Source organism: Eschrichtius robustus, chromosome 7, assembly GCF_028021215.1.
Source record: "Eschrichtius robustus isolate mEscRob2 chromosome 7, mEscRob2.pri, whole genome shotgun sequence".
Lineage (NCBI taxonomy): Eukaryota > Metazoa > Chordata > Mammalia > Artiodactyla > Eschrichtiidae > Eschrichtius > Eschrichtius robustus.
The window spans coordinates 92,477,866-92,502,055 of NC_090830.1; the positions used below are offsets into that span (position 1 = coordinate 92,477,866).

General features: G+C 51.7%; 1 protein-coding gene across 1 annotated transcript; it reads right to left on the reverse strand.

Moving 5' to 3' along the window:
• Positions 1-24,190, reverse strand: TMEM72 (transmembrane protein 72). The gene is made up of 5 exons (XM_068548094.1): positions 24,005-24,190; positions 10,629-10,695; positions 7,013-7,084; positions 5,245-5,384; positions 1-3,808 (listed from the first exon to the last, which is right to left on the reverse strand). The coding sequence occupies exons 1-5, from the start codon at positions 24,072-24,074 to the stop codon at positions 3,330-3,332; spliced, it is 828 nt and encodes a 275-aa protein (XP_068404195.1). The 5' UTR covers positions 24,075-24,190; the 3' UTR covers positions 1-3,329.

Here is a 24,190-nt window from a genome sequence, read left to right on the forward strand (position 1 = left end):
TGTTCATAGCAGCATTATTCATAATAGGCACAAAATGGAAACAACCCAAACGTCCATCAACAGATGAATGGATAAACACAAGTAGTATAACCATATAATTGACTATTATACAGCCATGAAAAGGAATAAAATAAAGATACATGTTACAACATGGGTGAACCTTGAGAACATTATGCTAAGTGAATAAAGCAAGTCACAAAAGACCACATATTACAATACAGGATTCGATTGACATGAAATGTCCAGAATAGGAAAATCTATAAAGACAGAAAGTAGATTAGTGGTTGCGTAGCATAGGAGTGGGTTGGGGTGGGGAATAATTGCTAATGGGTAACAGGCTTTTCTTAGGGGCGATGAAAATGTTGTGATCTTAGATGGTGGTGAGGTCGATCATGAACATAATAAAGGACATTCAATTATACACTTCGGTGAATTTTATGGTACTTGAATTATATCTCAATCAAGTTATTTTAAAAACTAAAAAATCCTTTAGGACTGGTGGGAGAGAGATTGGAACACTGGGTGACCCCCCAGGGCATGGCTCCTCGTGATTGGGGGTCCACTATGGCTCTCTAAGCTGAAGGGTGGTATCTACACCCTTTCCAGGCTCAAGCCCTGGAATCTGGATTTGAGACCTGCATTGGCCTTGCCCTGGAGAAAAGCCTTGCTGATGTTTTCTGTGTTTCCTTACTTTGGGGCTTCCTCACGGAGAGGTCCCCACAGTAATAGGAACATGCACTCACACCGACTTGGGTGATTTGTAATCTGAAAAGCACTTTCCCCGTCTTTCTTGGGGGACTCATTGCACCCATCCTGAGAGAAGTGCTGTTACTCCCACTTACTAGGGGAAACTGAAACCAGAGAAGTGATGGGGCTTGGCCCAGGTCAATCAACGTGTTAAGGGCAGATTTAACGATCCCCAGCCCAGGGCTCTACTTCCAATAGCTCTGTTCTACGTCTACGCAACATCTGCTCTGCCTTCTGCTGAAAAAGGAAGGCGGGCTACAACAAGGTCAGCCCTTCTAGTCTCTGTTTCTCAGCAAGGATGGGTGTCATTACACATTTGCAGGGATAGCAGTAGCTAAGGATGTGGTTATAGCGTCTTGGGCTGAGAATCAAATGGAGACATGTGGTAGTTGCCTGCTTTTGAGGAAAGTGCCACGTTTCTTACCTGGTCCACTGACAGAGATGAGGGCTCTGGTCTATTGAATGATCTCACCCAAACCTTTTTTTTCGGGGGTGGGTGTGGTGTCAGCAATAAGAGTGTGGAAGAGCTTTACTTTGGTAACCTAGGTAAGTTCATAATCGCCTCAGCCTCTAATGCAGCATACCCAGCAGACTCCCTTAACTGATGACAGCCACCAGGAAGCCTAGATGTCTCAGAATCACACGCATATCACCCAGAACTCCCAATGCCCACCTTACCTCTAAGACACATCCCAAACGATGCTATAACAGAGATGTTTATTAAATGGGGTCTGAAAGCTCGGACATTATGCTTCCCAGTTTGCTTCTTGCAGCCTACTCACCCATCCAGCTCTGCTGACTTGGGCTGAGAATGGGGCAGGACCGTCGGGTTCCCCAGAGGCCTGTGCCACGAGGGTGTCTGTGCCCATCGTATCCTCCTCTCCACATGACAGGTGGGGACCCTGGCTCCTCCCCACTTGGGACTCCTTCCGTGCACAGCAGGCCAGCCTGGGACACCTGGCCCATTCGGAATCAGGTGCCATCTCCGCCTACCCAGACCCATGTTCCATATTGCTCATTCTCCCCCAGCTGTGACTCTCAGATCCTGAACTTCTTCCTCGGCGGCAGCTAAAGAAACAACGCTATTGCTTCCACCTCTGAAGGCTTGTGAGAATGTCTTTTCTCACTTGGTTTTACAGAAGAACTGGGTTATTGCAGGGAGAGGTCTGCTTGTTTGGGATACCTGCTGCATTTAGGCACCAAACTGATACTAGCTTCTGGTTGGCTATTTCCATACATTTGTAAAATAACTTGTAGGGAATGTTGAAAAGTGTACAAGAATGAGCACACGTTTCTAATCTAGACCTTAAAGCATGTGCTCTTAGTTTTGCTCTACAGAACCCTGGTGTTTGCTCACATGCACAAATGAAGAAGCATTATAATTTCTCATTAATTAAGATTGCCTATGAAGAATAATGTGTCTGCTCTGCCTTGTAACAATCCCATGGACCACAGAACACTTTGTAGAGATACATATTGCAAATCCTTAACTGAGTATCTGATTCATCTTTCTTTGTTCATTCTGGGTTAACTGTCACTTCCGTGGCCCTGTGGCAGAGACCTGGCCTGCTGCCTGCCCACTTTCCTGTCTTCCTTCTTTTCCCGCTCTTCCTTCCTTCTCTCCCATTTTCAACAAATATACATTTCTCACCTATTCTCCCAACAGTCACCAAGCAGGGCAGAGCAATGTCTCCGTACTGTGTGAGTCTCCAGGGCACCGCCTCTGTGTTCCCTGCATACAGCAGGCACCTTGTCCTGTGTGTTGGCATTCATGGCTGAGGACTGTCAGATTTCAGTCTCTTTCAGTTTACATCATCTACTTGGAATCTTGAGAGCCCATGTAGTGAGGATGTAGGGAGCCGTCAGCGATGCTTCTGGAATGAATATTGCTCATCTGGCCTGGCTCTCCCTGCAGTGAGCACAGAGCCGCATTGTCTCAAGTCACTCTGTGACTCCTGCTGCCCAGCGCCGGCCCCAGAGCGCGCAGAGAATTCGGCCCACAGCTCGGCGCTGCTCCCATCCTGAGGGCTCGCACCCTTGCCTTTTCTCCCTGCTCCCTGTCCTGAACCATCTCGGTTGGAGTTCAGGACCCATAGCTGTAGTCTACACCTGCCTCTGAGATGTGTAAGCTGCCAACGCATCCCTGGCCTTTCAGAGCTGAAATGTTACATCAGAGATGAGATGGGCCGTGAGTCCTTGCTGAGTGCTGGGTCCTGTGTCAGGAGCAAGAGAAGCCCCAGGGCTTCTGGACTGACGCAGCCTTGTGTGATGTGGGAATGATGGTCTCCTTCGGGGAAAGCACAAGGGTTTCTCTGCTCCATGTCTGGGAGAGAGAAACTTGTGAGGCTTCGAGGCAGTGCGAGCTTCGTTTGAGCCACCCTCAAGGTCTCCGCAGGACCTGTCATGTCGCTCGATGGTCCCAGAGGCCCAGATACCATGGGGATGTCTGGTCATCCGTTGAAGAACTGACCTGTGAAGACCCCGAGCTCCCCGGAGGGCCCCTGGACATCAGGAAATTCCAGGCAGGGCTGTCTATCTATACAGACCCCTTGCTGAGCATCCCCCAGCCTGGAACAAGCAGCTCAGAAGAGGCTGGTGCCCATGAGGGAAGATAGGAAGAGTGGGGCCTCGGGGGGAGGGATGATGGGGGTGGTGTCAGAGGTGGTCTCCTCTGGCTCGCCGTCCCCATCGTCCAGGTCTTCGGCCAGGCCCGGGATCATTCTGACCATACTGTCCTCAAAGTGCACCTGCTTCTTCTTGGCCAGTGGGTCAGCTGGCTCCAGAGTCAGCTCTGTCAGGGTGTCTGGGTGCTGGAGGGCGTTGGGCTTCCTGGTCCCTTTCAGGACGCTCTTCATGTGGATGAAGAGGGAGCCAGGCCCCTCCTTGAGGGCCCCATGGAAGGTGTACGTTTGCTCGGTGTCCCCAGAGCCGGTGGTACTCACGGCGCTGCCAGAGGGGTCCGTGTACTGCTCTGGGGGGGGCAGCACCTCTGTGGCAGCTTTGCTCTTTTTCCGCTTGCTCAGCAGGAAGTAGGCCAGGCCAGTGATGATGAGCATAGAGCCTGGAAGAGATCTGGGAGGTCAGGACGCTGGACGTGTCCTGGAGAAAAGCCAGAGGCTGTCCGCGCCCACCGTCCCAAAGGGCCACTGCGGCACGCCTGTGTGGCCACACTCAGGCCCTCAGTGCTCCAGCCCTCACGCCTAACTTGTCCTCACAGACCCACATCAGACCCGTGTGGCAGGCCTGATGCCTGGCCGGGGGATGTCAGTGGGGCCAGTGCTGTGCTGGGGCCCTCACCCTGACAGTTAGCCAGGAGACCCTGTGCCCCAGGCCCCCTTCTTGCTGACAGCCGATCCTGGGGCTGCCCGCCTGTCCTCCCATCACCACGCTCAGCCTCCCTCTCAGGGACGGCTTGTTGGGGCTGGACCTGCAATGCCTTCGACAGACCTGGACTCTATGTTGGATACTGGGCCCAACTGCTGGACTGGGCTTCCTTCCATTCCCAGGAGTGGAGAGATCCTGCTTTACTGCCCCCTGCCCTATAAACATGGAGGAAATTGCAAATCCCTGTGGGTGCAGCTGGCATGGTGTTGGCTCCCCTCCTGGCCCCTCATGCAGCCTCCAGGCCAGAGGCCTCTCTGTCTCCTGCTGGGATCCCCACCCTGTCCAGAGGAAGGGGTGAAGGTGGCTGTCCCGCCTGCCAGGGCCAGGGCCTCCCATGCATCACACGCTCTCTAAGGAGTGGGAGGCCGTGGCTCGCTGTGGCCTTGGCAGTGCTGAGTCCTGCTCAGGAGTCCAGCGAAGGCTGCATGGAGTGTCCCTGAGAGGCTACGACAGGTACTTTAAGAGAAACAGCAGGAAGGAAGAGGAGGCTCCACCTTTCCACCTCATCTCCAAGGGTGGTCAGCTTCCTGGCATTTTTAGATGGGTTGTGTGGAGGGGTGCAGTTTTCACAGCTAAGGAGGAGGGAGAAGGGTCCTAGCAGAAAAAAATCATTGTCAAAACCCAGGAGGTGGAAGCATCAAGTGCTGGCTTCTGAGATCAGAACCTGGGCTGACTAGCAGGGTGAATGGAGTGGGAGAGGAAGATGGAGTTGCAAGGGTCTTTGGGGATCCCATTTGGTGTGCCTTTCAAACCAGGCTGAGGAGTTTGGACTTGAAGGGGTAGGTGCTAAGGAGGCACAGAAGGGTTTGGATGGAGAAGTGACTATCTTGCTCCCTCTGAAAGCTCAGACCACACACAAGCATTGGAGAAAAGGTCAGTTCGCTTCTGTGGGTGTAGCCTCTGGACACCTATAGGAAAGATGCACTTCTTGGGACTTTCCTGCCACTTGATCAGTTCCTCATCCCTATGATCTATGCTAGAAAGGGCAGAGGGGCTAGTGGGGCCCTGGAGCCAGCGTCACTGCAGGTCCACGAGAGCGGGATGCAGCCCCTTCTGCTCAGAGCCTACCTGCAGTGGGGGCTGCCTGCCTCCACTACCTCCTGGAGCTCCTACCTGGGATGGTCACGTGCCAGACCAGGACAGGGTGGAGGAAGCAGGCCACAGAGAGCAGCATGTAGGCCAGGAACCTCTGGAAGCAGCCCAGCCAGTGGGCCTTCTCCCTTGCTCTGTAGGCCAGGGACCCTGGCTGACACCTGCGGGGAGGAAGTCCAGGATTGGCAGGGAGTAGGCAGCGACCCAGAAAAGCCCCAGCAATATATAAAGCCATCAGAGTCTGGGATTGGGTCCTATTATGGCCACGTTCCCTGCGGTGGCCTCTGGTTGAACACCCCCAGGGGCTGAAGTCCTCAATGTGGGTTCCACAGTTAGGGGCCTTGCCTGAGCCTCTCCAGAGGGTCTCCAGCACTTTTTGTGAAATGCAGCCCAGACATGCCTGTTTGGCCCAGGGGGGAGGAAGGTAAATGCTCTCAGGATGCTGCAAAGGCAGTGGGAAGAAGAGTAGGAGACTCAGGGGGCACACTGGGAAGTCCACAGTGCAGTGCAGAAAGCGTGCAGTACAGGAGACACCTGGCTGGGACAGTTGTAAGGGTTGTGCACTGCACAAAGGGCCTGGCCACATGGGTGAGAGGGCTGGAATCCAGCTGCACCCTACTCAAAGGAGCCTTGGCTAGGCATGAGATGGCATTGGCCCAAGGGGGCTTCTCTGTTAACTGGCATGCAAGGACCACACGTGGGCCTGGCAGAGGCCTGATGCTGAGCAGGTTTCCTTAAGGGAGCTGTCTCCAGGTTGCAAAGGAAGAAAGTGTTTGCCTTTAGGTCCATCTCCTTCATCCTCTGAATTCGCTTGGAGAGGGGCTCTGCACACCGCCTCCTGCCCAGTCTGGTTTTGGGGGAGTGGTGTGAGCTGGTGGATGACGTGTTGGACCAGAGCACAGCCCTCCTTCCACATTCTGCGGCCATAGCTCATTGGTGCCCCCTGGTGGTCATTATTTTGTAACAAACCCTGGCTGGGAGTGGAGGGACTCCAGAGACGGTAAAATGCCCCTTCAGGCCCTGGGCACCTCCCTCCCCTGCCCTGAGAAGTTGCAAGGGTCCTTTAGCAGTGACATTCAGCAGAAATGGGGGAGGCCTGCTGCCTCAGGGCTGGTAACCCTGGGAGGCAGCCAGTGGCCTTGCACGATGCCAGGACAGCTGGATTTGAAGCCTGGCTCTTTTGCTGACCACCTAGAGACCCAACTGTCTAGATTCTGAGAACTGTGGCCAGGAGTCAGTCCTTGGCCACCCTGATGACAGCTTCCATGAACGGAGCATGACTGGGCAGAGGTATCGGCCTCTGTGGCCATGTGGCTTCCCAAGATTCTGCAAAATCTGCATTCCTGCCTCACAAACGGGCATAGAGGTGGACACTGACTTGTCCCTGGGTCCCAGCAGGAGGCAGAGTCAGGTCTCAAACCCAGCTCTGCCCGTTCCAAGCTGGCTTTCCGCGAGGTACTCGCCCCGTGGTAGATGACTCAGACAGGGGGTACAGTGACTGGCTGTTTCCAGAGGATGGCGATGGACTCTTGTCGGGGGACTCTGGGTGGGGTCAGGCCCTGAATGGATGTGTCAGTCCACTCCCTGGTTGTGAGAAGGGAAAAGGGGACCACTGAGCTCCATGAGCCTGAGCCCATGTCCAGGCTGGGGCTCGCGGCAGGGTCGGGAGGGAACCCGTCCGTGGCTGCTTCGGGAGCAGAACATCTACGGGTTGTGGTTTCACGGGTGGCGGCATCTGGGAGTGTCTGGGGCCGGGGGTGGAGGTGGGGCCGCTCTGGAGGTTACTTACTGGAAGCAGATGGCCAGCAGCTGAGCCACGAAGTAGGCCCCTTCGCTCACGGAGACGGCGGCTCCTGTAAACCTGTGGCGGAGGCAGGTGAGGGAGGCCGGGTACCCTCTGACCCTCCCTTCGCTTCCCTCGGCTGTCTTCTCACAGCGCCTTGGCCTCCTGGGCCTCTGTATATAGCCGAACAACTGACCAGGAGTTTCTTGACCTAATCTTGTCACCCAGTCAACATGAACCAGAAGCTGCCTGGACGCCAGGGCCTGTGCTGGGTTGGGCTGGGCCTCGGTGGTGGGGGGTAGGGGTGGAGGCCGGGGCCCAGAGATAGATGAGGGAGCTGCAGGCCAGCAGGGGAGACGACCTTGACCCCTACACTGTTGCTTGGACACTGGCAGGCACATCCTTCTACCCAGTGTCACCAGGGCTGACACTGACTGCTGGTTGTCTGAGCCTTAAAGCTGGATCCCTTCCTGATCCCCTGCCTTCTCATCATCCAAACAGTCACCAGCACAGTCAACAGTCACAGCTGACTGTGTTCCTTAGACAGCCTGAGAATCACTCCCATTCTTTCTGGTCTCACCTGTATTGCCTGAGTTGGACACTTCCCCCTGAATCCTTGTACCAGCTTCCCCTTTTGGCTTCCTTGACTCCCTGACCCTCACCTCCTGGCCTCCTGTTCCTCCAATCTATCACCACCAAGCTGCCCGAGGGCTCCTTCTGAATCTGGTATTCCTCCCCTTCCAGACTGCTTCAAAGGCTCCTCTGCTTCAAGTGTGGTCCGGGGATCCTCCAATCAGCATCTCCTGGAGATTCCTGGGCCAACCCCAGACTGTATATATCAGAATCTTTGGAGGGGAACTTAACATTTTTTATTGGAGGGTCTCGCTGGCCTATAGAAATGAAATTCCTTAGCATGCCTTTGAAAGCCCTACATGAAGCTGTTAGGTGCCACATGGCCTTTGCACAGGCTAGTGCCTCTTGGAGGTCTCCCCCTTTCTTCTCTTGTCCGTTTGACAATGTTAGTTATTTCTCTCTTTCTCCCTCTGACCATTTAGTACTTAATCTCTACCTTCTCCCACTTTCTCTGTGCCTCCCAGTATCTGCCTGGCTCTTACTCCTCAGCTTTTAAATGGTAATAATGAATTTACATAATGAATACATGGCATACATTTCTAAGGGCTTTACAAATACCAATTCATTTAATGATTTTTGTTAAATCACTGTGATTACCCTCAGTTTACAGCTGGGGAAACTGAGGCACAGGAAGGTCAAGCCCCTTGCTTATGGTCACATAGCTGCTCAGTAGTGGGACATGATTCGAACCCAGCACTCAGACTGCAGAGCCTGTATGCCTACCAAGCACACCAGAGCATGTGCTTTGATAAACAAGTGACGTTGCCTTTTTCTATGTCCTGGAGCAGAGGGGGAAACGGAGGCTTTGGGAATAGAGTGACTCATTCAGACTTCCCAACTGGTGCTACAGAGGCTGTGCCTCTTGAGGTCAGGGATGCTGGGCCACTCAGACGAGGCAGTGAATCCAAGCAGAGAGCCCTGCCCTTGTAGCAACATCCTACACATGAAGGCCTCTGCCCAGGGCTCCATGCCGCCCATGTGGACCCTTCAGCCACCGTGGGTGGGTAAGTGTGAGGAAGGCGCTGAGGGGCCTCTTTGGAAGGAGGAAGACAGGAGGCAGCAGGGGTAGAGGAGAAGTGGAGAAAAGTCCGGAGAAAACCAATGACAGGTCAGCTCCTACTGGTGCCTACTCGTGGCCATGGCCCCTGCTTGGCCCTGGGGACACAGAGCAGGAAGTGACAGTCTTATGGGGAGATGCTCCAGTAGACGGAGAGAACACGGTGGCAGGACTCTGAGATCTGCAGGGGCGGAGGAGATTGTGAGTATGCGAGGAGGATGAGTGGAAGAAGGAGTGAAAAGAGGAGGGAGGGACATTTGGGCCTTTGGGTGTCCCTCGAGGAGTGAGTGGGGTGTGAGTGGCAGGAGGGATGGGCCGGGTGCGCAATGGGTCCCCATCCCAAGGGGTGAGAGCAGGGCATGGGTGGAGAACATAGAGTAGTTTACGGTAAGGGGCAGGGGTCTTGAGGGTGGAAGGAACATCTTCTAGGACTGGACCACAGAGTGACAAGACGGGCACAGTGTCCCCTCAGGACAGGGACGGAGCAGTCAGGAAGAGGCAGGGTTCTGGGTAGAAAACAGTCTGCATTAACCAGCCATGGATCTGGACTGTTCTGTAGGATAATACCCTCCACCTCTTACCCGAAGTGGATGTTTGTGGGTGAACTAGGCAAACATGTGGAGAGGAGGAAGGCCCGCCCTGCTTCTGGATTCCAGGCAGACAGTGCACCGCGGCCAGGCACAGGCTCAGTAAGACGTGGAGGGCCTTCGGAGCAAGGAGAAGCCACTTCCAGCCAGCAGGGGCTCCAGGCTCGGGGAGGCTTCCCAGGGTGAAACGCAGGGAGGAATGACAGGCTTTGGGAATGCCGGAGTGGCTGGGAAGGCACTCGTGTGCTCTACAGGATGGAGCAACGGCTTAGAGGGGAGGTGATGTGGGTGAGTTTGAGAAAAAGTCAGAAGCTCCTGGGGTGTAAGTTGAGTGACAAGAAATAAGGTGGAGGCCAGAAGATGGCAAAGGAGTGTGGGCTGGAGGCTCTGGGATCCCCTGAAGGCGGACAGAGGGACCAGGTTTCTAAGTGGCTAAAGTTGTGGCGGTGTGGAGATGGGCCAGAAGGGTGGAACGGGGTTGTGGATGGTGGGTGTGATCCACGTAGCAAACCGAAGAGGCTCCCTGAGGCAGGAGGGCTCCTTAGGACATAGACCAGGCCACCGCGACGAGGGTGGGTATGGAGGGGAGGAGGAGGGGGGCAGAGGATGCAGCCTGGTGACCCTGCAGGCAGGCCGAGGCTCCCCTAGGATGGAGCTGCTGAGAAGCTGGGTTGTAGAGCCCTCAGGGACCCCAGGCTCTCCTCACCCCTCTGGGATACCACCGCACAGCCATCTTTTTCCCACTAGGGGGCGTCTGTAGAGGCAGCTGGCAGAGGAGAAAGGACAGAGGCTGAGAAACTGAAGGGACCCAGGTGGATGAATCTGGGCCCTGCTGTTCATGGGCTTGGTGATGTGGGCTGAGCTGCTTACTCCCTCTGAATTTTTTTTTTTTTTTTAATGTGCAAAACGGACTATATGCACTTCTTCTGTAATGCTATCAAAGGTAAAGGACATAAGGTAAATAAAACATTTAACTGTGCTTGGCATGTAGAGGAGCTCAAATAGGTAGTCCTTTGAACTGATTCCCCAAGCTCTAAAACAAGAGCTTGGTTATTGTTTTCTGAATAAAGACATGGTTGAAGAGAGGGATGGATGGATAGATGTATGGATGGATGGGTGGGTGGATGGATGGATGGGATGCTGATTGGTTGATTTATGGGATGATCTGGCAAAAGTCCTTCCCAACAAGGGGATATTCCAGAAGCCCCCTCTACTCCTTTCACCTCGGGGACAGGATGGAGCTCGTGTGGGATGGGGGGATGCTGTGGGTGGGCCTCAGCAGATGGACCTGGGGTGAGCTGGAACAGAACGTACAGGCAGGGAGGGCACGTGCGCACATACTCACAACAGATAGAAAGCCAGGCTCTTAAACTGTCCCTGGAGGAAGGTCTCAGTGCCCACGCCGATCAACACTGAGGGGAGAAGAAGAGGAGGGAAGAGTGGGCCCAGGTGCTCCAGCCACGGCGCTGCCTTGTGCGGGCTCCTTGGACATGGAGTGAGCCCTCTCCTGGGGACTGGGAACCAGGGTAGCCTCCTCTCCATGTGACACAGGGAGCTGTGGCTGGGAAGGTGCAAGAGAGCAAGGAGCCTTCTGGATTGGTCTCTGCAAACCAGAGGGGTTTCATGCAGCACCCCAGAGGCCTTTTAATCCAGTCTCCCCAGAGCAGATGCCTATCCTTCTCTGTCCACATTGGTCATGCTGCCACCCCCCTCAGTGCCCCTGAAACAGCCCACACTGACAGGCCACCAAGCCCTGGGCTCCACAGGTGTCCTCCACATGGAGTGGCTTCAAGGGCCCTCACCGTCCTGTAGGCCCATGTGGGCTCTGTTTCTGGGCCCTAGAGCTTGGCCGTGGGACCTGCCCCCACCTCTGTTCCCTCGCCCAGATCACTGTTCTTGCTGTTTCCGTGCCCTCGTTTTCATTTGCTGGCTTGGCGGCTGCATCATGCACTCCTGGCTCGTCACTTTGGACCCAGTGCTGATTAAGCCCCTGGGGTTTTGCTGGGACATGAGATGCGGCTCAGCCTCATCTCTCCTCCTGTCTCTTCTTGGCAGTTGGTGTCTGTGCTCAAATACCTGACCTTCCATTTGTATGAGTAAATCCATCTTGGACCCACCTTTGTGGACTTGCTGGGTCCTGGCTGTCTCCTCACTCTCACGGCTTCACTCAACCAGCCACAGCCCTGACCCATCCACCCGCTGATGGAAACGTTCCACAGGCAGCATGCAGACGTTCCTCCCGCCATGGTGACCCACCCATCAGACCTCTTTCTGGCCCTAACTGATTACAGCCCATGCACCCTACACTTCTCTCTCTGGGCTCTGATGACCCACGCTGGTATTTGCCGAACAGTGACTTCAGCTCGTCTCCCTCCCAGGGAGTCAGAGATGGTGGGGCTGAGCTTCTGTTCTCGGCTGCCCGTGTGTGGCCCTTCATCTCTGCCGCGCGGGGGGCTGCTTCCCTGGGCCTGATGCCTCCTCTTTTCCCTGGCGGATTTGCTGCGTAAGCACCCATGCCCAGGTGACCGGAGCCCTTTGTCCACTGCGGAAATGCTGTCTTCTGAAATGCAGGGTGGAGCCGTTCACTTAGGTGCCAGCACCCCCTCCCCTCCCTTCGTGGGGGGATGCGGAGGTACTTTGGGAAGAAGGGGACAGAGCTCTTCCATCGAGGAAGGGGGTGCCTGTGTATTCTTAGTGATGGGGGTTCCAGTGCTCCCTGTGGTTACGGGCCAGGGTGGTGGAGGACACCGTGCCTCTGTCCTCTCCAGGTCCTAGCCACTTGCTGGCTTGTCCCAGGTGAGGAGTCAGGGGTGCCACACAGCCTCACTCCCCTCTGCAGTGTTAATGTGACCTGTAGGCACTCAGTGGCTGATACACAACGGTCACACGTGTCCTGGTTTCTCACAGCACAGGGAGTTCTATACTCCCCATTTCATAGGGACAGAAATGAGGCTCAGTGACCTTGTGTAGTTCTCCCAAGGACACATCTAGAAAGCAAAGGACCGATAGACCAAACTTGAGCCTTCTGGCTCCAGGCGATGGGATATTTCCTGGTTTCCACTGTCGACCTGGTGTGTGTGTGTGTGTGTGTGTGTGTTATGCAGGCAAATATTCATGTATTTAGTTTTCACTGTGTCTCCTGTCCTGTTCTCAGCACTAAGCATTTATTAACTTATTTAATCATCACAGCAATCTTATGTGAAAGTACTGTTACCCTCACTTTACAGAAGAGGAAACTGAGGCACAGGGAGTATAAGTAAAACAAAGAAACAAACAAACCAATCATGGATGCCTAGGTCAGGTCCTGCATTTCGTTCTCCCATTTGCCAGTTAATAGCTGAGCCAATCTCTCTGAGGATTCAGTAAGTTAATTAATGCCTGGCACATCACCGGTGCTCAGTGAAATCATCGATTTTTTGTACAAGAATCCAGTCCAGCCCGGGGAAGTGTCTTCCCACCCAGGGCCTGGGGAAGGGGTCTTCTGCTCAAGGCTGATGCTTGTGATTGTTCACTTCTGGGGTGAGGCAGGACCTTCATTCACCTTGTAATCTTTGTAGATTTGCATGGGCTTCTGGCGATGACCAGCAGATGGCAGGAAGGGGTCTTGGGAACTCAGCCCCTTTCCCTGATTTGCACCCCTTTGGCATATGGAGCGGTATTTTGATGTCTTTTGATGGAAACAGAGGGTCAATAGTCAAAGGGGCATTTCAGGAACACTCTAGAGGCAGTTTGCAGTTAAAAAATGAGAATAACAATAGGGAAAAGAGAGAGCTGGGTTGAAATCCCAGTTCTGTGTGGGTAACGGTGGATAAGTACTTAACTCATCTGAGCTGGGTTTACCATCTGTGGAATGGGGAGAATTCGTTGTATCTCCTAGAGTTGTTGCTTGGATTGGAGGAAAATAACAGGTCTGAAAAACTGGGCTTTATGCTCACAGATGTCACGTGGCCCATACACACAAGCTCCTTCCTCCCTCTACCTCTGGCCTGGGCAGCTTTCCCAGCCTCCAGGTAGCCCATTTTGCATCAAGAAAAGTGGGGTCACTCTTCCAAAAGCTCTCAACCAACAGTAAACATGCTGGATTCTGCAAGCCCAGGAACAGAGATATGTCCTTTGGTAGGGGGAGGAGAGCAAGGGGGTGAAGTCAGAAGCATGACCTCTCAGACCAGGAGATCCGTAGGGGATTCTCACGGGAGGCCGTAAGTCCCTTTGACACTGGGGCCAAAGGGTCCCCCGCTGGATCCTCTCAGTTCTGGGGCTCATGTTCTCGGAGGCAGACCATGTGAGGTTGAGGCAATGCTGGCCAACGTGAAGTCCTTCCTTCTGTCCCCCTCATCCGTCTGCCTGCTTGTGGCCTCGACCCAGCTTCTGCCCGCAGCTGCCTGCCCAGGCTCCGTGGTGTCTCCTGACAGCTATTCCTAGACTGTGCTTCCATCTCGTCTTCTGTGGTTTCACAGGGCTCTAGCTCTGAGCAAAATGGGCCAACCTACATCAGCCACTCACCCCAACAAATGACGCTGTGGCCCTTGCCCTGGGCTGGGCACGGGGACAGAGGAGCTGAGTTTGAGAATGGAGATGGGGGACAAATGCCATACATGTCCCCAGAATCAGGGCTTCATTATAACAACTTCTCCATAAGAAAGAATTGCCCCAGAAGAGCCTTGATCTTGGGCTGCATTGTTCTTTGTGCCACAGGGGGTGCGGGTGTTGGGCGGAGCCACCTGTGCTACTTTTACACCCCCACTGGGGGCCTTAGACTCCTTCCATCCGTCCCTGTTATCTGTCCCTTAGGATCCTGTTGCCCCTCATCCCAACCCAACAGAATCATATTACAAGCCCACCCTGGCACGGTCCGGCCCACCCCTCCATCTCACTTCCCCTCACAGTCTCCAGGGAGGCATTTTTTCTGGCGTCTGGTTAGAACCAGCATCTGTGGACAAGCCTGGCCTCTGCATCTCATTTCCTGGCCTCCAGTTTCTTTCCCTCCTGTCTGGGCTGAGTCCAACCACAGCACAGTATTTTCTTCTCCCAGAGGCCAGGGCTTTCTTCTGAGTTGCCCTCCTGAGCTGTTTGTTATAGTTCAGACTTAGCAGGGATCAGAGATTCTGGACCTGTGATGCAGGCCTGGGCAAGGCACACACTGGAGCACCTTTCTGGGCATCCTGAGGCTCTGGTCCAGAGTGTGGGTCGATGAAAGCTATGGGCATGCAGTGCTGTGACAGAGAACGTGCGGCTTGATCAGAAAAACAGAGTCCTGGCTCCTCAAGCAAATGATAACTCCCTTGCTTGCTTCCTATTCCAGAAAAATGGGGATGATAAACATGCATAACTGACTATGAGCCTCAGGCTTAGTAAATTATAGAGAGTTGTGCAAATGTAGATGATGGCTAATGGAATTATTAGGAGAGGCAGGTTGTTCCCATCAGTAGTCTCAGGGGAAGGGGAGGGTTTATTCTTATCCTTTCCTTCCATTAATACATGTTTTTACTGTGGCTCAAGAGCTCTTCTCTATGTATTGATGTTGCTCATTGATTTTCCGGTCTCGGGTCCCTTCTGCAGGCCTGATTGATACAAGTGGCCCAAAGCCCCAGCTACCTGTACATCTCATGTGTTAAGCCCCTCTGTGCAGCCTGCTAAGGGCCCATGTGCTCCTGAGGATGGGGCCTGTCTGTGGTACTAATGGCTAAGGGGCTATCTCCAAGGCTTCTGGCCTCGTGCTACCTTTGCCTCAGGGCCGATGTCATGGTTGGCTGTAGCTTATCTGTTCTGACTCCATCACTGGGTTGAGTTTTGACACCTGTCTTGCATTCAGTGCAGTGCCCTGGTGGCAACATAGGACACTTCACAGAGGTCACTAGAGGCCACACTAACTGGCTTTCCATGCCAGGCAGTGGTCTTGGCCCTGGATGCCTGGGGAGCTGGGTGAGAATGTCATATTCACTGCTGCTAAGGGCACCTCATAACTCCCCATGTCGTATTTATTGCTTTTCTTCATCCTCAGCTATGGCATATCTCCTACTGGTCTTAGTGTCTGTAGGGACATCTCAGGTAGGGACACACTGATCTGATGACAATGGCTGGGGATGGTTCGAAACGGGTCACAGCTGACTGTAGACGTGAAGGCTAGGTTTGCACCATTTCTAAGAACACAGAGATGTTGGAACTGGTTGCTAAGAATCCAATGAGACAATAAAGTAGTAGCTGCAGGTTTCTTAACTCAGGAGAAGTTGTGGCAGATTCTAAGCCTGGCAGGGAAGTTTACCAGCGTGTTGAGAGCCATTCAGGTGACAACTATGAGCCAGGGTTCAGAGATACTACGAGAAAAGGCCAAGATTTTATAGAAGAAAATTCTAGATATTCAGTTAGAAGAGATTTTAGAGTATAGGGTGGCCCTCAGTGCCCTCCAACCCACTCACAAGCCTGCTTAGGGAGAATTTCCTGAAGGTGAGAGAGTCCTCATTCTCTACTGGATTCTCTACTATCGACTATAGTAGACCATCCAAGAGGACTATTTTGTTTGGCCTTGTAGATTGGCCAAAGTGCCTGTAGTAGATTGCAATGATGCCCCTGCAAGCCTTCACCCCCTTGGTATCCACACCCTTTGTTATATGACTTTGCAGTCCCTTGCACTGAAGAGAAGTCTGTTTCCCCTTCCCTTGAGTCTGGGCTCAGCAATGTGACTTGCTTTGGACAACAGGATGTTATCAGGTACCAGGCAAGCACAGATGGGAAACAGGCCTGTGAACTGGACCTGCTTTCTCATGCCTCTGCCATTATCATGGGCACATGGCCAGGCCAGCCTGCTGGAGCACAAGGGAACTTATCATCCGAGCCAAGGCCAGTCTAGACAAACCAACAGCTGTCTGACCCTCAGATAGGTGAGTACACCCAGCCTACGTTAGCAGAGCTGCCTAACCTACTCGCCCAGATGTGTGAATGATAAAACCTTATTGCTCTATGCCACTAAGGTTTTGCCGTTGTTACACAGCATTATTCTGGCAATAGATAACTGACACATCCACTATTAAAAACAGCTTTATTGAGGTATAATTGACATGCAACAAACTGCACATATTTAAAATTTTCAATTTGGTAAGTATTGACATGTGTATACCAGGGAAACCATCACTCCAATCAAGATAGTGAACATATTTATCACCCCAAAAGTTTCCTCGTATCCTTGTAACCCTACCTTCCAACGCTTCCATCCACTCCCAGGGAAACACTGTATCTATTTAGATAATAGTATAGCTTTTCTTTCTTAGTTTGTTAATATGGTCAATTACATAAATTGATTTTCGAACATTAAAGCAACCTTACATTTCTGGGATAAACTGTACTTGGTTATGTATATTATATTTTTTATATATTTTAATTAGATTTGTCAGAACTTTTAGAATTTTTACATTTATGTCGATGAGGGGTATTAGTCTATAGTTTTCTTTTCTCATGATGCCTTTTTCTAGTTTTGGTATCACTATAATGATAGTTCATAGAATGACTTGAGAAGTACTCCCTCCTTTTCAAATTTCTGGAAAGGATGTGTAGCATAGATATTCTTTCTTCCTTCAAGGTTATAAAATTCAAGGTTATGAAACCATCTGGGCCAATACACCACCTTTTGCTGATGACATCGTTTACATGGAGGGACTCTACAGACCTTCGCTGATGTTATTGAGGATATTGACCCTGAGGCAGAATAGCATCCTTCTTGTAGGGACCCTCGGGGAAATTTCTTCTAGGTCTTGATTTCAGGTCAAAGTATTTGGCTGAAGTATTTGATTCTTATTCTTTCTTGCATTTAAAGAGAATGCATCTGCTCACTCTTCCACATGGCAGCTTTCCCGGCACTAGAAAATAATGACCATGCCTCCAAATGTTCTCTCTGCACATGTTCTCTCTGCACATACCATGTTTCTTTCTTTCTTTTTTTTTATTGGAGTATAGTTGCTTTAAAATACTGTGTTAGTGTATACTGCACAGCAAAGTGAATCAGCTATAAGTATACATATATGCCCTCTTTTTTGGATTTCCTTCCCATTTAGGTCACCACAGAGCACTGAGTAGAGTTCCCTGTGCTATACAGTAGGTTCTCATTAGCAATCTATTTTATACGTAGTATCAAGAGTGTATATATGTCAATCCCAATCTTCCAATTCTTCCCACCCCCTCCCCTTTTCCCCCTTGGTATCCATACGTTTGTTCTCCACGTCTGTGTCTCTATTTCTGCTTTGTAAATAAGACCGTCTATACCCATTTTTTCAGATTCCACATACATGCGTTAATATATGGTATTTGTTTTTCTCTTTCTGACTTACTTCACTCTGTATGACAGTCTCTAGGTCCATCCATGTCTCTACATGTTTCTTTGTCTGACCTTTACCCGGCCTATGGCAAGCTAGGAAGGCTCAGGGGAAAGCCCCAGGAGGGCTACATCTCCCCAGCATCAGCCATTTGTTTCTGACTACATTCCTTTTTGATAACAGGCCTCGTCAGATGGTTGCACAGAGCTAAAGAAAAATCTTAAAAGAACTGTCAGCCCATGAAAAATAAAATGAGGTTACCACCTTTCTTCTGGTTTCATCACTACATGTGATGTAGAAATAACCAATGTGCTGTGGGATGATCTTAATGACCCAAGCACAAAATGTGAAGAAAAATGTTACTCAGTGTAAGACCTTTCACAGTCTAGCCCCTTCCTCCCCTTCCAGCCTCCAGGGTCATATGTTAGCTTGTTCCTTTCCTCTGATCTTTCTTCTTTTTCCATCCTGCAAGAAGATTTCATTACTCACACTGTGCCGTCCCTGTGTCCTGCACATTCCTCTAAAATTAACCAGCGCTGAGTGAGAATCTATGTGCCATGAAGTTTGCTGCTTTAGTCATTGTTTCACTGAACGCTCACGTTCCCAGAGCGTAGATGCACTTGTTATTCCCATTTCATAGATGAGAAAACTGACATTTAAAGTGATTAGCTGACATGCCTACGGTCACACACCTACTAAGTGGTAGAGAAGGACGCAAATTCACCCTCTCAAACACTAGGCTGTAGTGTTTGGCACTGGAATATGTATTTAATAACTTGTCTCCCTGGTCAGCTCATGCGCTTCTCTAGGTTAGAGGTCATACCATCCTAATCTATGTGTCTACATTGCACAAAGTGGGGACTCAGCCAATGTTTGTCAGATAAATGAATCCTAGGTGGAGATCCAGATTTTCTGTTCTAAATCTAAGAAGGAGGACACAGGCACAAATAAGTAAAGAAAGAAATGCTTGAACTAAATTATATTATCTTCCAGTGGTAAGAGGGTGGAACTAAGGTGGGGATATTTCATTTGCTCATTGGGACAATCAGACTGGAAAACAGGCAACATCCACTTACAGGATCTGAAAACAATATGTTCTTGCCTGGTAATAAATCCACCTGTGGACGTGTTGGAGTGCATGAAGCTTGCTTAGATGGCAGGAGGTGGACACTGAGATATACATTTAAGAAGGGTGGAAATTAGCATGGAGGGCCCAAGATGATTGCCTCAGAAGCATTAGTTTTTTTTTCTTTTGAAGGCTTTGAATAGGGCTAAAGTCAAACTATGCATTTGCTGTACTCTTTAAAAAATAATGAGAACATCTGTGTTTAAATGCTTCTTTTATCCTAGACTATATTAATAAGCCAAGTCTCCATTTGAATGGAATGTGGCAAGGAATGGGGCTGTCGGGAACGTGGCTCTGTCCTTTATGTAGAGAAGAGGTTAATGGGTCAAAAACCTGGAACAAAGCAAAACTCCTAAGTGATCCCAGGTTGATCGAAAGTAATTGATTTGTGGCAAGCAGGACTTGCTTAAAATGGCTTTGTCTCAAGCCCGGCTCCTGTCCTCGTTGGTTGAGTGGTGCCCTTCTCTTGGGAGCTGTGTGCCGACAGCCCCCAGATGTTCCACTGCATCACTGCCCTGTGAGTGGGCAGACTGGGGCTCCAGCACCAGATCTGCTGTTTACTGGCTGTGTAACTTCTCCCAAGCTACCTAAACATTCTGAGCCTCGGTTTCCTCATTTGTAAAATGGGATTTAGCTCAGCGCTCGGCCCTCACAGGCACTGGTAGGGCTGCAGCAACATAATGGCTTTACAGCATGTTGTCAGTCATGTACCCCTGGACCCATACATGGAAGGTCCTACTGGGATAATTCTTTCTGGAAATTTGTGCAGATTTGTCTGTCCCCAGATGAGGTCCAGGTGTGGGTCTGGCTGGAGATGGTCATAGTGGTGTCAGTCAAAGCATGCTTGGCAATCATTCAAAGACAGAGAATGAGCAGTTGGATCAAATATCAGTGACTTTACAGATTTAGAGAACAAACCAGTGGTTACCAGTGGGGAGATGGAAGGGGAGAAGGGCAATATAGGAGTAGGGGAAAAGAAAAAAAATGGGTTATTATGGGATTATATGAAATCATGTGTGTGAGACTTTTGAAAGTTGTAAAGCACTCTAGAATTTAAAGAAATTTCATTCAATAAAAAAAGATCATAAAATATTGCAAATAAGAAGAATATCAGTGTCTTTAGATTTAGGAAGCGTCTGGTCAATCCTTCCTTTGCTTCAGTGTAACTGTGTCCACTCTCACCATGACCTCACCTGCCTGAGGCTGTGCATGGTCAGGACTGACCAATGGTGGGGGCACTAGACTGATAGGGTGGCCTCAACCAGCCTCTTTGGTACCCTCTGTGTGTCTTGCACTCTGCATCCCATCGTTTCGCCAAGACATAGAAAGACATGTCCTTTGGCCTGATTTAGGCGGAAGGCATGCTGATGAAGAGTAGGGTCTCAGGAGTAGATAGTCATCAATGGAAATCTTGCCTCTTTGCTTCCTGAGTGTGAGACTTCGAACCAGATACTTCACCAACCAGCCCTCAGTTCCCCCCCAAGTGCAATGGGGATGAGGATGAGTGTGATGGTGCTTCAAAGGGTAGTTATGAGGATGAAACGAAATGCTACATTTAAAACATGTAGCACTGAGCTAGGGTCACGGTAGATACTCAGGTAATCATGTTCATGAGCAGCTGTTACACCAAGAGCAGAGGCTGGAAGAGTGAAAAAAACGCCCCCGAGGGTTGGGACGGAGAAGCTTGAGTGAGTTTTGCTCTGAGGAAAGTTGAGAGGCCTCCCCACAGGGCCCAGAGACATTTCCTCATCAGTTCCTCTTTGCGGGAAGCCCAGGCCTGTCCTTGTGCAAGGACACAACTGTGAGGAGAGGGCTTTCTCTCCAGGGTCAAGGCCTAGGGAAATGAATCTCCTCACCTCCCTCCGCACCCCAACCCAGATCTGGAGGGCCTTCAAGGTGTACCATCTACCCTGACACAGGGAGCTCTTCCCACTCTCTCTCTGCAGGCTTGGGGCAGGGGCTGAGGACTGGGGAGAAAGTCCATGGGGATTCACTCTGGGGGATAAGGAGGACAGCAGAGGTGCAAAGGGAAGCCAATCCTGCCTTCCAAGCACAGGATGGGGACCAACCTCGCTGGACAGGCCCCTTTCTCATTTTATGGAGGAGGTGCGCCCTGGGCCTCAGAGCTCCCATCTCAGTTGAAATCCATTTTCCCAGGTCCCCCCCTCCTGACAGTTAATGAGAATGAAACACAGGGTTGAGCCTCTCCTGGGGCCTGAGTCTCTGACTCATGGATGTCATGACCCTGTCTTCAGGTGGACACAGTGAGAACCTGCCGGAGGGATGGGCACATAGGGATCCGGCATCTTTACTGGCAGGTGTGGAGTGCTCCCAGCCCGTGTGCAGTTCCCCTGTTGTGTCTTTTCTTTAGGTGGCACCTGGTGCCACATCTCAGCAACAGAGGGACACCCAATGCCTTCCATGGCCAGGCAGGGGATACAAATGAATGACACCAGCCGAGTGTAAGTCAAATAAGGAGAAGTGGGTCTGTGATGACCTGGAAAGCTTATGACTTCAAAGGGAGAGAATTGCCTCATTTTCTAATTTTCAAAACACTTCTGCCTGCGGGCAATCTGCAAGGCCTGTTTACCCTTCTTTGGCGGTGGCAATGCTCTGTCTGTGCCCACTCGTGGTGGGGGCTGGTCATGGGGGTGGGACAGCAATGACCCCTGGGACCACTGGACATCCTAATGAAGCTTCATTTAAAGGGGCTGAATGGGGAGGAAGAGGTGAGCTGTGCTTCGGCCACAGCCGCTGGGCCTTGCCATCCTGGTGCATGTCCCCAGGTCCTGGTGCCTTTAGAGCTGCTGACAGCCTCAGATCCATCTGCAGAGGGAAAGGGAAACCAGGGAGGGGCTGCTGGATCAGGAGCTGCCTGGTCCCTGCAGGTGACACTCTGGGTGACCTTGGGTCACACGCTTTTCCGAGTTTCTAGGAAACCCACACTCCTCCCCACAGGCGGACCAGGGCTGCCTTAGGTCTCCCAGAGTTTCTGCAAAGTGACAGCCTCTGTCTCAAGTCTCATTTCCTCTCTAGCAGCAATGCCCCTATAAATGAGGTCTGGACTTCTTAACAGAGGATTTCAACAAAAAAGAGGCTTAAGAGAATAAGGAATTTGCAAATCTTACACATTGGAAATAGGCCAGCAGTTCAGTGATGCTGAAAGAAACTCGAGATTTTCCCAAGATGACTAAAGCCCCTCTTTCTAGCTTCCCACCTGCTCCCAGCACTCTAGAAAGCCCAAACACAATTATTGGAAAGCCTGGCCATTAGAAGGCAAAATAGTGGCCTATATTTAGCCTGGATCCTATATCGAAACCAAGGGAGAGGACCGTCCTCTGCATTAACGGTGGCCCTCTGCACAGAGATAAGGGCTGTAGTTCAGAGGAGAAGTTTGTGTGTGTAGCGTGTGCGTGTGTGTGTGTGTGTGTGTGTGTGTGTGGCTGTAGACCCTTCCACTGGCTGAGATAAATCGGACTTTTAAACTGTCTGTAGCTAATCCACTAAAAGTTTATATACCTCTTAAAACAGCTTCCCGACAGGAGCCAGGTCTCCCCTCCGGGCAGAGCGTGGCAGGGGGAAGTGTCACTGTGATTTCTGACAGATGAAAGGGGTGCGTTTTACATATTGAGAAACCAAGGCGTAGAGGAGGGCAGGGTGTAGTCAAGATCAACAGTGGTAGATGAGGACTCAAACCCCAGACACAGAAACCCTACTGAGGGTTAACTCCCCTTCCCCAGGATGGGCATTAGGGGCCTTGGAGCTCATGTAGGTGACAAGGTGGTTCTGAAGGAGGCTGGACCTGGATCCCCTACTCGTTCATTTACTCAGGGCCCTCAGCAGAGCAATTCCAGACCCTTCCTGGTGCCCACTGGATGGGGCTTCCTGCCCTGCTTTCTTCTTCCTGGGAAGAAGGAGCTCTTTGGGCAGAGTCCTGGCCTTTTCAAAAATCAAGCCATCAGGGTTCCAGGCCGGCTATCCCTCTGACCTGTAGCATGACCTTGGGCAAGGTCACTGCCCCTATTTGAACTTAGGTGCTCCTTCTTGTAACAGGAGGGGTGGGATTAGACCATCGACAGCAGGCCTCCCTGTGCCAAGTGAGGGCTAATTGCTAGAAGAGCCCACTGGCCAGCATAGCAGTGAAGCTGGCCCTGAACCCAGGGAATGACACAGATCCCCACTGAGCTCTGAAGTATGTCCTGGGGCTTCTCCCAAAAGGTTTACATCCTCAGTTCTACTTAGCTATGCTCAGTTCATGCATCCTCGACCCTCCAAAACACCTGGCTAGCAGGCTCAGTTATCTCTATCATAAAGACTAGAAAGAGTGATCCCAGAGGGCCCAGGTGGCTCTCCCAATGTCACACATCGGTGAGCGACAGGGCTGGAGCAGGAACCAGCACTGTTTGGGTCTGAGCTGGGAGCCATTTCCCATTTTCCAAGACCCATTCATAAGATTGTGTGTAATGGTGGGCAAGAACTTGATCAGCAGTGGGTGTCTCTTCCTTGTCCCCAGGGGACAGTGGGGGCCAGAGCCAAGGCTCAGAATGCTGCCTACTCACCTTCCCAACACAGATCCTGGCCACGTGGGGGGCACGGGGCTAGGGTCCGGGTCCGAGCTGGGGAAGTTAGCAGGCAGAGCTCAGGGTCACAGCTGTGCAGGTACTACTGTAACCATCTGTCTTCCCGGCAAGTCGAGCAGCCCCCGGATCAGGCTGGGTGAGGAAGAGCAGCCCAGCACGGGGAACCATTTCTCCCCCCAAACCCACGGTGTTCTAAGGGAAGCCTGGGATCTCTGTGTCCTGCTCTCTAGCTCAGCCTGCCCCGTGTGCTGGGAATTCTCTCTCCATGAAGTGGGGCTGTGGTTTGCATCAAACAAGATGCACTCCAGTGACCATTGACTGTCCAGTGAGGCAACTGATTCTTACATTTGCCCAGCCCTTTACACCTTCACCTTCAGCTCCCACCTCCACCTCACAACAGCCCCCAAGGAGGTGGGGCAGACCCTTTCAACTCATTTCACAGATGACGATGCTGAGGGTTCCCAAGGTCACAGGGATGGTGGGTTGCCAAGCAGAGATTCAGTACCAGGCCCCTGGATCCCAGCCCCAGGCTCACCCCACTGCACCTGCTGCTGCCTTGAAGAGCAGTGTTTCTGGGGTTTGGGGAAAGAAAGTGACGAATACGTGGCCAGGTGTTTCTTCCCATCCCTCGCTGGCCAGCTCCCACCCCTTGGGCAGTCCTGTCTGCTGTGCCCAGTACACAGAGGACCGAAGCTGGGGGGCGGGGTCCTACCTGCAGCAGTGGTGATGCCCAGGAGCCGACAGGTGTATTCCAGCCCCGTCCAGAACACCTGCAGTTTCATGGTGCAGGGTCCCAGAAAGGCAGACAGCAGAAGCTCTGGCCCGAGATGCTCCAGGTGGTCCGTGTGCAGCGGGAGGCTGCGGCTACCAGCTCCGGGCTCTTGCACCCTGGAACCCT

Excerpts from the sequence above, each read along its gene's own strand:
- TMEM72 (XM_068548094.1), bottom strand. The coding sequence starts at position 24,074 with ATGAAACTGCAGGTGTTCTGGACGGGGCTGGAATACACCTGTCGGCTC. Across the intron at positions 7,085-10,628 it reads AGCCTGGCTTTCTATCTGTT|GTTTACAGGAGCCGCCGTCT; the intron begins GTGAGTATGTGC and ends CCTCCGCCACAG. Across the intron at positions 3,809-5,244 it reads CTGGCACGTGACCATCCCAG|GCTCTATGCTCATCATCACT; the intron begins GTAGGAGCTCCA and ends GATCTCTTCCAG.